The sequence below is a fragment of the Chaetura pelagica genome, unplaced genomic scaffold, assembly GCF_000747805.2.
Source record: "Chaetura pelagica isolate M959 unplaced genomic scaffold, ChaPel_1.0 scaffold169, whole genome shotgun sequence".
Lineage (NCBI taxonomy): Eukaryota > Metazoa > Chordata > Aves > Apodiformes > Apodidae > Chaetura > Chaetura pelagica.
This window is the reverse complement of record NW_009954616.1, coordinates 594970-608504: the sequence shown is the minus strand read 5'-3', so window position 1 is coordinate 608504 and position 13535 is coordinate 594970. Positions and strand designations below refer to the sequence as shown.

General features: G+C 37.2%; 1 protein-coding gene across 1 annotated transcript in view; it reads left to right on the top strand.

The window, feature by feature from the left end:
• Positions 1-974: 974 nt before the first annotated feature.
• The window catches only part of SV2C (synaptic vesicle glycoprotein 2C), an 80626-nt gene continuing 68065 nt past the window's right edge, over positions 975-13535 (top strand). Inside the window, exon 1 of the mRNA XM_010005544.1 lies at positions 975-1554. Coding sequence (XP_010003846.1) covers positions 975-1554 — 580 coding nt within the window. The remainder of the gene's footprint in view (positions 1555-13535) is intronic.

Below are 13535 nucleotides of genomic sequence, written 5' to 3'. Positions count from 1 at the left end.
GGCTAGTCTTTGGCCAAATATGCAAGCATGCCTGGACCTGTGTCAGCATTTGTGATGCTGGGGCTGCATAAAGGAAGAGATGGAAAGGTACAAGTGGTGCAGGGAGGCCGACTGAGACATGCTTTCATGCAGCTAGATTCATCTGAGCTCATCCCAGACTGACACATTCTGGGGTGAATTAGCTGGTCATGCACAGTTGTTCCAGGCTGTCTCTGCTGTTACTATGGACAGGGGAAAGAGGGATGTGTCTGTTTGTGATGTAGGTATTGGAAATCTTCAAAGTGTGAAAGTGCCACCACTTCCATCCACCCAGCTTGCTGTGCTGATTCTTTAGTGTGGAGCTATGTATTGCTAAGACTCAGTGTGAGTGCACTGTGAATGCATTGGCCAAGTACAGTCAGCTTTGAGGGACTGAAATCTCTGTGAGATTAACTCCCTACAAGATTTGTTTAAGTGGGAGACTGGACAGAGGACAGACATTTCATGGTTGCTCATTGAGAGAAAAGCTAATATTGGTAGCCTTTTATTCCTAAGGGAGTTCACATGGGGAAGGATGTCACATGGGGGACAGAGTCAGTATGCTGTATGGTGCACAGAATTGCTTGCTTGCTTTCAGAATAAAAACTGCTATCCATTAAGTCCAAAGACTGTAGTGTCATAAATTTCATTCTGAAAACTGGCAGAGAGATTAGATTTCTCTTTGGAGTATTGTCTTTGTAACCTGGGATATTTGCATCTCTGAAGAAAATCCATGTTTGTGTATTTGAAGTCCTGAACTGTGTTGTTCTGTGTTTAAGTGAAGATTGGTAGGGTACTGTATCAGTATGAAGCAGCAACTAAGAAGGAGCAAAACTTTTTTCTTTTGTATTTTTCAGGTTGAGGCTTTTCTACTACTGTTCACCACACACTCGATATTCTAAAGGGTATTCAGCAGGTCCCTCTGCAGCATAACGCAAGTCCTTCTTTGATACAAGATGGAGGAAACATACAAAGATAGGACTTCATTAGTGAAAGGGGCAAAAGATATTGCCAAAGAGGTGAAGAGGCAAGCGGTGAAAAAAGTGAATAAAGCTGTTGACAAAGCTCAGGATGGCTACACTCAGAGGTCCTACAACCGATTCCAGGATGAAGAAGATGATGATGATTACTACGTCCAAGGAGGAAATTATAGTGGAGAAGCTAATGATGATGAAGGATCAAGTGAAGCAACTGAAGGGCATGATGAAGACGATGAAATTTATGAAGGGGAATATCAGGGAATCCCGAATGTGGGGCACAGCAAGGATGGCATGGTGGCCTTAGGTCAGCCTATGTGTGATGTATATAAGGATCGTCATGAACTGGAAACAGAGAGGAAAGCTGATGAAGAAGAGCTAGCACAGCAGTACGAACTGATAATACAAGAATGTGGCCATGGGCGTTTCCAGTGGGCGCTCTTCTTTGTGTTGGGAATGGCCCTAATGGCTGATGGGGTTGAAGTTTTTGTAGTTGGATTTGTGTTGCCCAGTGCTGAAACAGATATGTGTATACCCAATTCTGGATCAGGGTGGCTTGGTGAGTAAAGTCTTTTCTGTGTTTGTGCTATTATAAGTGTTATTTACAGTATACCTCAATACATATTTGTCATCATCAACACTTATATTAAAACGTTTGTATTATATATAAATAGGCTACCCAAAAAGTGCATTAACAGCTAATATGGATTTATTGAAGATTAAAATTTTATTTTTTAGATATTTGTTTTCTCTTCCAGTCAGTAAGTATGAATAAATTACTACAGTTGAAGACTGCACAGTAAAACTTAACAGGAGAGGGGTACACTTTCTTCTCATACACAAGAGTAGATATGCAGATTGACTAATTTAAAACAAACAAACAAACAAATCACAGTCACAGTATTGGAGTTCAGCTTGATTTATACATGAGTATTGAAGAGTAGATCATAAAACTGTCACACATGGGACACTGTCATACTGCCTGGGAGCCTTCCCAAAGGTGAGCTGCAATGCAATCTAGGAAATGCAGGAAATCTAGGGAAAATGCTGTCTTGCAATTTCTTTTGTCTTTTACTTTTTTTATCCCAATGATGGTTTTCTAGCCATCCAAACAAATTGGATGGTCAAAGTTGTCTTCGTTCTCCAAGATGACAACAGTATAAGGGTAGCCAACGTATCTTTCTGTGATTAGTTCATATGGGGTCAAGGAAAAAAACACCAAGGTTATACAACATTAAGAGGGAACTTCCTAGTGCTTACACATTCAGTAGCTAATGGATGCTCATATGCAGTCTCTCCCACTTACATTAAATGTTAAGTTGGGAAATTTATCTTTTCCTGATTCAGACATTCTGAACACTTTAGTACTCCTGGCTTCTCTGATTGTCAAGTTATGAGTGTGGGGAACATGGCTGTAAGGCTTTTTCTTTGTTACACCTGCTATATAGAATTGAAATTTGAAGGCATATACATTATATTTCCTAAATACAAAATTTTGTTTAAACATTACGGAGGTGTCTGGAATTGGGAGTGGGGAATATGGTCCCTGTATGGCAGGTGACCATGAAGATTCACAGCCACCTGTTAAGATCTGACCCATGTCAAGAAGACGGTTGATGATTTCCCTGTCACTAGAGTTTGTATGATGCAGTCTTGAGATATTTCATAATTACTCTGTCAGCATTTGACTAAAATTCATCACAGAAGCAATTAATACCTTATAGATATATATATGTGTGTGTATATAAATGATGCCTTCTGGCAAATGTAAGAAAACTACTCTAGAAGGCTTAGGTGTGCAAGCACTGTATTCTCATGCCTTAAATATAGAAGTTGCAATACATATTCCCTTATCTTCCTTTTGTAATAACATAAGACTAGCCTCTGTGTTGTGATATTAACAAACAAATAATTCTGTGCTAAAAGATTAACATATAGAAGCAGGAAGGAACAGAGAAAAACAGTTTATTTCCAAGTATGTATCGAAGGCATTACAACATGTGGTGGTTTTAATATTTTCACCAAAATTACATGACTTGCCCATGGCTAGCAGAAATATATTGAAGACTGCAGCTCATTAGTATGCTGAGGTACATACTGCTTATAAACAGTGTAGATAGACAGCCTTTGCAGACAGCATAACCTTAATTCCAGTGATACAAAATACTCATCACGGCAGTGAAAGCTGAGTGAAAGCATCATAACTGGGCACTCACAGCCATGCATTTCAATTATTTTGCTGTTGTTATTTCACATCTCAATTACATCCTAGCCGGGGTCTTCCAGATAGGCTTAATTTATTTTTTTTTCCTTATTGTACTTCTACAATCCAGAGGCTCTAATGCTAGAATACTAAAATCGTGGGACCTGTGCTAAGAGTTATAATGTGGAATTTATGCCCTTACTCAACATTTATTTTCCAGACAGTTTTCTGGACTGTTTAGAAACATACTAAGAATATTTTACTTAGAATACTAAGAATAATTTGTCATAGAAAAAGCACTTATTGATTCAGTGGTAAAAACAGGTTTTTGCCTTTTGAGTTAAATAATTAAATTATATATTTTTTCACCTGCAAACAGTTGTTTTAGTAAACATGTGGAAGCTGACTTTTACTCTTCCAAGATTATAGTGACGTGTATCCTGGTTTCACGGTCAGGGTGAAACACAAACCAGAGGGCAGGATTGTTCTCTATTCTCCTCTCCTGAAGGAAGATAAGAGGGAATAAGGTAGAGAAATTTGAGAACTGAAAATTGAAACTGAAACAAATTTACTGTAACACAGAAAGGAAGCAATATATGGGGGGAAGAACAGATACAAAAACTTACATGTATACAAAACTCCTCTTGATGATCGCAGGAGTAGGTGGACGAGGATTCCTTGTGGCAAGGCTGCTTCAGGAGAGGAATCCACGTCTCCTCACAGTGCCCAATGGCGTTGGGTTCTGGAGAGCGCGTGGCAAGTTGAAAAACCTCTGAGCAGCAGCAAGGAAGAAAAGTGCAGAAAAAAAGGTCTGAGCTTCCGGTTCTCCTGATTTTTATTATAGAACACGGCAGGAAGAGGAAGGGAATACTGACCCCTCTCTCTCCCGACCCTCCCAGGTCCTTCTGTTCCCTCTCTCTAGTTCCTCTTACAAGTCTCAAGAACCTGCCAATACCACTTAAACCATAACAATCTGTCACTAAGCATGAAGGTAAGGCCTCCTCCTTTCCCCACTCTATAAGCTGTACTTGTCAACTCCTCCACATATTCAGTCTTATGTTGACCCCTTGGGTACTGGCACTGATGAGGCACTGAATTTTAATGTACCTTCATGAGACAGATTGGAGGATCAAGCATAAAGACATTGTCTTCTGCTTTTTCTGCTTGCATCTTATCTCTTTGGTTTTACATGCAGCTCAGAACTGTACTGGTTTTAGGTTAACTTTTTAAGCTCTGATTTGTGTGTACTTTTCTACATAACTGTTTCTATGTCTTCACGTGCTGATTGGCCTTAAGTTTTATATATACTTTTTTTTTTTTCCTATAAAATTTAAGTAATTATCTTTTCTTTGCTCAACATCTCTGCATCTGAAATAATGCAACATTCTTTCCCCTAATCTAGGCAAAGCTAGCCTTTCCTAGTTCTATCTGTTCAGGATGCCATGCCACTGCTGACCCTCTTCTCACTGGTTTTCCTGTGAGACTTGTAAGTGCTCACCTTCATGTCACCATTGCTAGCAGTAGATACAGATTGACTTCAGCTTGACTGGGCCATGATGCCAGTATTCATGGCACCAGTTGGCATATTTTCAGATGGATACCTCCATCTGCAGTGGCAGATGGCCTGCATTGGCAAGAGTGGCCAGTAAGGTAGAGGGAAGTGACTATTTTTCTTTCTCAGCATAGTAATGCCACATGTGGGATTCTCTATTCTGTTGAGAAAGAAGAGATTAACAAAATTAGGGGTAATCAAGTAAAGGACCAGTAAGGTTGTTAGAGGGTTGGAATACATGGCATATAATAAGTAAAAGGAACTGGTCTTGTATACTTTGGAGAAAAGAGGTCTAAGAGGGAATCTGTCTGTACTGTTTGACTATGTAATTGAGGGGGGCTATAGACAAGATGGAGTAAAATTTTTCTCAGAGGATCACAAGAGGTCAGAAGGTGCAACCAGGGAACTTCTTGTGTCAGAAGGTGCAACTGGAGAACTGGTATAACAAAGAAACTTGACAATGAGTTGATAAACCACTGGAGACATGACACAGAGAAGTTGTGGCACCTTTTTGGGATTTTCAAAAGTTAACATATATTGCCTGGAGCAATATTGTCTAGCTCTGAAAGTAACCCTACTTTTAGCAGCAGTACAGACTCAAGCTCTGCATAGGTCTCTGCCAAGCCAAGTTTTTCTAATTTCATTAAATAAATAAAAAAAACAAGCCTGCCTGCATGGCTAGCAGGTCAAGGGAGGTGATTCTCCTCTACTGTGCTCTCTTGAGACCCCACCTAGAATAATGTGTCTAGTTCTGGGGTCCCCAACATGGGAAGGGCATGGAGCTCTTGGACAACTTCCAGAGAAGGGCCACAGAGATTATCAGAGGGCTGGAGCACCTCTGCTACGAAGACAGGCTGAGGGAGTTGAGGCTGTTCAGCCTAGAGAAGAGAAGGCTCCAAGGAGAGATTCTCCAGCCCTCTGATCATCTTTGTGGCCCTCCTCTGAGGACTTAAGAAGTTAATGCTAACATTACATTAATACTAACCATTGAAATTGTTAAGTAAACATTTTATGGCAAGCTTTTTCTTTTTGCCACTTGTAAATAAATGGATTTTTTGAATCTTGAAAAAAGCCATGCAAACTTGATGTTTTTATGTTAACAATCAATTAAAATTACTCCTGTTTGTGATTTTTTAAAAAAATGTTTTTAACCAGCTTCATTTTTCTAGGTTATGTTACACTTGTGGCTTAACTGAAATACTTTCTTCAAGACCAAGTCCAGACCCTAAAGACTGAAACCTGGAGAAGCGTAACACTGAGCAACTGATTTTCTGTTTTGCTGTTATTTTAAAATTCAGACATTTAAGACTTTATTTCAAAACAAAATCTATTCAGGTGTTATGGTTTTCTCTCATCTACTCAATTCCAGTGACAATTGGTTTTGACAGCAGGGTTCCTCCATACAGTCATGCAGAAGACATGAACAATTAACCATCTATTTGACACTTCTTTACTTATTACAAAATATTAATTTTAATAGATTGTCAAAAATCTGTCCATACACAGCAGTGAGTAAAATTCCTTCTGCTGCTGTAAGCAGGCATCTGTGTATAGTACTGTTCTCTTTTCTAGTTAAATATTACTGTCGATCATTAGATACAGGTGATATTTATTCCTTGTTCCTGCATAGAATACATTAGGATAAAATGAATGTCGTCTGTTTATATTCCAGTTATTGTCAGGGTACCAGATTTGTAATGATATAATAGACTACAAGTGAGATAAAGAAAAAACAGTTCATGCTACTCTGTATTTTACTGTTATGTGCGGCTTGTAAGTGTGCTCCTATACAATTGAAACTTCCAAGAGAGGTTGATATTTTTATTATGGAAAGCATGTTGAAAGTCCTTTTTTAAAACTGTTTAGGCTGCAGGGACAGAATAAGAGATTAAGAACTAGTTTTTCAGTGTGGATTCTTGGCTGTGGTGTATGTTTTATTGAAGAGGGCACAGATGTCAAAATGTTAGGTACTTATATATGGGTATGAGAATTACTGTATTCACAAGAAGTGTATCTAGCTTACAAATGCTTACTAAAACTATAGCAGACCTTTGAGTGTGAGTAATCTCTTTGAATTAACAGTGTGAGTTAGAGTTAATAGTAGTAATAAATCTTTAGCAGAGTTAGAAAGATTTAGAAATAGAGCTGTGGTCATCAAATTGTATGCTAAATAGCCCAGAGCAAGGTGATAACTGATCTCCAGGATTAATGTCTTATTTCTTCAGAAGAAGATACCAGAAAAACAAATGCCATTGTCCATGCTGTTCACCTTTAGTGCAATTCAGTTCTCTTGCAATGACATTATTAAACTTCTCCTACTGCATTGCTTTTTCTGCTTGCCTTCCAAACACAATTATTTGAGGGGAAAAAATTAAGACACAGATCCTTAACTGTTCTAAACAGCTACATTATGTAGACCAGTGGAGATGGTGGTCATGTCTGTTTTTCTTTTCTGAGGGGAAAAAAGAGACTGGAGAGCACACACAGTGTAATTTTTTTCTGGTACTAACTGGATTAAACCCATATCCCATCATGGGCTTGTTACAATACGGGAACTGGGAGCACAGATGGAACCATTAATGAAATGCAGTGTATTCAGTCCTGTGCACTGTTGCAGGCTCTCATTATAAGCACTTATTTAAGGTGGGTAATAGCTGCCCTTCTTTTCTGAGGATGATGATGTTCTCAAACCACCTTATTGAAGCTGGGTGCTAACAGAAGATCAGTACCACCATGCTAAATGTTTTTCTTCTTCCAAGGAATTCCTGCATGCAGCTTTACTGAGGAAATCAAGCTATCAGACACCATTAACTTACATGTTCATCTTTGCTTTTAAGATGTTCAGCATTTAGCCTGGGGTTAAATACAATATTATCCTGGCTCAATACCCACTTGCAGTCATGCAGTTTTAGCCTGAGTAACACACTCAATACAAGGCAACATGAAATGACTGCATTGCAGTTCATAGCAGGCAGCCTTGGTGTTTTTATGCATTTTCAGCCAAACAGCCAAATGCTGTTTTAACCAAGTAATATTTTGAGAGCTCTGTAAGTAATATTTACCACTTTTATAGTTAAATGGATCTAATTACAATCATATACCTTGGGATAATGTCAGAGATCGATCAATGCACATACCTCTAGTAAAGTAGTAGGTCACTTTTTGAGCAAGACATTTGTTGCCTGAATCAAACATGTCTTCAAGGTTTAAGCTATGCCTGCTTCAGCTGAATTCAGTGAGTACAGTGGATATTGGGAAACTTGCTTTTATTTAAATGATGAAAAATACAACCTGCAATTGCAATAATGTATGTACCTGTGAAGACCGTAAGTATAGCAATAAGATACTTGTACATCTAACCACTTATAAATGCTGCTTTACCACCATGTGCAAGTAAGCCTGCAGTGTTTATTTGCAGACAAAAAATAAAGTTAAATAATTAAGCACTTGTAGCAATCTTCAAATTTCTGTTTCAGAGATTGATTGTGTCTATAATAGTTAAAAATCACTGAGCTGCTTTCTCATGCAGTGCAGGTTATTTTCTGGATCTCCTTAACCTATCACAGATGAGCGATTTTACCATTTATGTCACACAGATTTATAGTCTCACCAAAGTGGCCAAAAGAAGGAGATGCCTCCCAAAGGAAAAGCCTGAGGGCCATGATGATTTCACACATTTAATTTTGCTGTCACCTCCACTTTTTCCTTCCTCGCTCAACTGCCATGGGATCTCTGCCTGATGATACATCACTTCTTAAATCAAAGTGTCAAATGGAGTTTTTAAAACTGAACATTGTAAATATGATGCTGCACTCTCTACCAAGTCCCTGTTTGGATAATGCTGCAATGCAGTTAAGTTGTGATCTGCAAGTTCTTATTTATGGAAATACAGATCTTCATTATTTGTGTGCTTGTAGCTCTGAATTTTGCATCTTGCATCAAGTTTCAAGCTATGAAAAGATAGAGGAAGTATGAGATCCTCAGCAAAAATAATAATTATTTCCCCTGAGAAAGTGTTAATGAATTTCATTAAGACATGGAACAAATTTAATGGCCCTTTGTCACAGCTGAATAGAATTCTTCCTATGCATTTTATCCATTGATTTAATCAGTCAAGGATTTTAGAATCTTTCAAAGTTTCACTTGTTTTTTTATCTTATGCTATCAGTATTTCAAAGAAGCAGTTGTATATGGCAATAGCCTGGTTTGAAACAGCTACTTTCTCAGATCTTGGGATTATTTAAGGGCATGCCAGTGCTGAAAAGTACGGAACACAATTTTTTAATCTACTCTGCATTTTACTGCATATGTAATTCTTCCCTTGCAATGGGTGTATCTATTCTCAAATGTTTGCTTCAAATGTATGTAATATCACTGCTTTCATAGCTGATGAAAGAAACAAAGTCACAATACTATACAAATATAAATATTTGAATGAAGGAATAAATACTGTGTTACTCCCAGAATAGAGACATTTATATGACATATGTAATTTTTTTTTAATCATCAATGCAAAAAATTGTTTAACAATAGCTATAGTGATAGTTAATAGTTTGTCCATGACTTTGTTATTTACTGACTTTTTCATAAAGTGGTGGGTTTTTTTCATTTATTTTTACCATTTTTCAAGTTTCTATCAGCCCTGTGCAGCATGGGATGGCTTGATAGGAGGATGTGATATAAATGTGAGATTTTGCATGTTCGCTTACTGCAAAAAACTAACAGGCTGCAGGAGTCTGGGAAGAATTACTCACAGATTTATTATATGTCTGGGACTGTCGGCAGCTTTGGGAAGTTCTGTCTATATTTTTTTTTCAATTGAAGAATCTCAGATTTCCACCCAGGCCAACTCTACTTACTACTTAGACTGGTAGATGTGCACTTGCCTACCACTAACTCTATAATGTGGTTTTCTGCCTCTCTTAAACCAGTGACCCTTTTAGCCAACATGTAGTCTGTGTTCCAGCTGATGGAAACAGTGCCAAACATTTTTAAAGACAAATTACATATATCACGTTATTCTAGCTTTCCTTAAGGAGTAAATTTTTCTCAGGATAAATATGTGATAGGTAAAATATCCTCAAAGATTCATAGAAACATTTATTGGGCAGATAAATCTGATTTTATCTGACATTTTGGGGGGATTGTAGAAAGTTGGGAGAGTTATATAAGTGAGGAAATTTAAGAAAATGGTGTGATGTGACACTGGCTTTACATCCATAGTGTTAAAAAAGTTCTACATTCTGAAGTATAGGCAAAGTTAGCCCATTTGCAAATTTCTTTATGGCATATTAACTGGACTGAAATTATTTGCTTTATACTGGTTAGCAGTGAAAAGCCTCATACAAAGTTGAGGGAGTATGGATTAATATAACCCTTGTGAGGTGTGACTCTATTGTGCTGTGAATTGCTTTTGTCTGGCATTTTTCAGACCTGCTCATTTTCAAAGAGCACAAGTATTTTCCAATTTTTTTTCTAGAATTCAGGGCAATTTTCAAGGTTGGTTCTGAAATTGCCACTAGTAAGTCTTGTTAAATAGAGATCATGAACTGATAGATACAGTCATCTAAACAATTTTCCATTCAGACATTATAATCATGCCTTCTGGCACTGTTGTAAATACTTAATTAAAAAGCCTGTTTAGCTTCACCAGCACCTGCAGGTGTATTGGCACCATACAGAGAATTATTCTGATCTGTTATGCTTCATTCTTACATTGGATTAGTTAATCTATTTCACTGACTCTAAATAGGAAAGCAGAAAGAAGATATGGGACTATTATCAGTGGAAGTTTCCTTTTTGAGTTGTGTGCTGCTGTGTGCTAGGTGAGGTAGACCAGGTCTCTTGTCAGCTAGTTTGGCAGATGTGTGAGTGTCAGACTCTTACTAATTTCAGAAGCTTCTTCCTAACGAGATTAGGCCTAATTCAATGCCTTTTCCTGAAACTCATAGAAAGTCTTTGGTTTTGAAGTGGTTTTTTCAGCTGGTTTGTTCTGGGTATGTTTTTGTTGTTTTCTGTTGATTGGGGGTTTTTTGTGTTTGTTTTTGTTTGATTGTTTGTTTTATCATTTTTTAAAGTGTAATTAATCTTCCTCCACCCTTTATTAAAAAATAATAAAAACAGTTATTCCATTTAAAATGAAAGAATTTTACACAGTACTGGAATATAGTTACTTTAAGGAGAGTTAATGGTTGATGAAACACTGAAGAAAACATCAACTGTTAGTTTAATACTGTACAGATACCTTAACTAGGAGCACTGGATGTATTAATCGGTTCTGTGATGTTCTTTAAATGTTATCATGTGCTTTAATTTGCTGAGTAGGATGCATCTGTTATTCATGTAGGTGTACATACTTTGGTCTTTTTGTTTTAAATCAGCACTAATAAAAAGTTAGTGATATTCACGGACTCTTCTTAGTTTAGAGTCAGTAGCAGGAGTAGGCAAATAAAAAAAATAACATTCAGGCAATAAAACATGTATCCAAACTGAACAGTTTTGATGCAAAATGGGATGATTAATGTAGATTACTGTGTGGGCAATTTAAAGCTTTCCTGAAATATATATATTTGGCTTTGAAATTTAATTAATCCTAGCACATTGCACAGTGTCATGCACTGTTCAATAACATATATCTATTATAATCATTCTGATTCTCAAGGTTGCCTTAGAAGTGCATTTCAAATTTCAAAGTCACAGTAATTTCTAGCATGACAGGGTCAATTCAGAGGTGGACAAAGAATGCATTGAATTTAGCATCTAAATCTGAGAGTAGAAAAATCCAGAGGAACCTCCACAGTTACAGTGGAAGAAAACAGGAATTAGGGGTATTAGGACAGCTTAACTATGGTGGTTTAACCAAAGCCTGTGTGTTAGGATTTTCTCACTCATGCCAGAGGGAACTCTTGGATCAAAGGAGAAGGTAGTGTGAAAATAGTATGTTCGGTGATAGCACCTAGACAAGCTGCTCACAGCTTCATGTCATCACCTCGGATTACCTGAATTTTTTATATAGTCTATACTCTATATACTGAACATCGGTAACTACCATCTTGTAAAAATATTGTTTCTATGGGGAGAAACCCACATATTGTCTGATTCTTACAACCCTGTGTTGCTAAATTTGAATGCTGATTGATTGTTCCTGTTGTGAGCATCAAGGAAGCAGGCCTTTGGGGTTTGTTTTTTTTTCTCTACAGTGCATTGCTTACTTAGCTAGCTGAGCAAGAGCAGTAAGGAATAGCAGTGTGCTGCTGTTTCCTGCAGTAATCTCTGCCAGGATTTGGCTTGTAAATGATTCTAATGAAGAAAATGGAATAACCCTGATCAGTTTTTTTATTCTGAGAAATTGTTGTGGAATAAATTAAAATTGAGCTAGCATCTGGTAGTAGATGGTGCTTTTTAAAAAGGCTTAGCTATTGACACGATAGTGTTCTTAAAGCAGAAGTGATGAAGAAAATGTATTGCAAAGGTACCTGTTTACCATATTCTCTATTTTATGCCTTATCAGAAAATACAGCTGTGAAGAAAATTCCCCATCCTAGCAGGTAATCTATTACCTGTCACAATCTCTGCAGTTTCTGGAACCTCTTCTTTGCATTATTAATTTATCTAATTTGGATCTGAGGAAAAGCAGGAGCTTTTGTTATTACAGTATTTCAATTAAAATAATATCTAAGTACACCGGAAAGTCATCTGTTAAGAAGGAGTAATACTTTCATTAGTAATAAACAATGTATCAGCCCACCTGCTTGTGTGACTTTTAGATTAATTAAAAGTTGAATGTCTCTAGAACTGTAAGGACAGTTAACAGCATACATGCTCTTAAAGTAAGAAAATACTGTGTTTTCAAAATTAACAGCTAATGTAAAGGTCCAGAGCTAACTCACCCTGTTCTGCACTTTGTACATAGACAAGAATTATTTCCAGTAGCCCAATGAGAGGAAACAAGGAGGCAAAATGCCAGTTTTTTTCCTGTTGAAATTAAATTGACCCTTGTACCACAAACACTTCAGGTTGTAATGCTCACACCTGAGATCCAGGCAACAAATCTAATGTAGACATATTAGGCACATAAGTTTGATATATGCATGCCAGAGGAAACAAACAAAAAAAATTAACTAAAACCTGAGAGAAATTTGTGCAAATTATTTTTGTGGGACCCTTTGACTTTCATGTGGATGGTCTTTCAGTTATAGCACCAGAAAAGTATTGGTCAAACCTTTTCAGCTATGGATTTCCATTGCTGGAATGTCCCTGAGGATGGACAAACAATGGAGTAGATTAATGGGTTAGAAGTTGTTTTCCTGGAAAAGACAGTGGGTTTTTCTTTTTATTTCATGGAGATAAATGACTTCTTCACACTTCTTTCCTACCAAGGAAAAACCAACAAAACAGTCTTCCTGGTTCACTTTTGACTTTGTAAAAGCACAGCTGGGTGATGAGTTTGGGTAGCCATGCCAGTAGACCATATTCATTTCAGTCTCAATGCTAAATCTGTAAAAATACATTGTAGGGAATTATCTAAAATTTTGTTGACTTTAGATTTTGTATTGTCAAATTTTGTCTAGCATTGGATGCTTTCTCCTTTCTGAGTGTGCCATTAAGTCCCATTCATTTATTTTCAGTTATCTTCCAGTTATCTTGGAGATTCCATAGTGGGTTTCTACATCTCTTTCTCTTTTTTAGATCAGTTGTCTTAAATATTTGGACTTTAACCTTTTAAAAGGGAAAAAAAATATGGGAAAAAAATTATGGTTTTATGGTTTGGGGTTTTTTTTGGTGT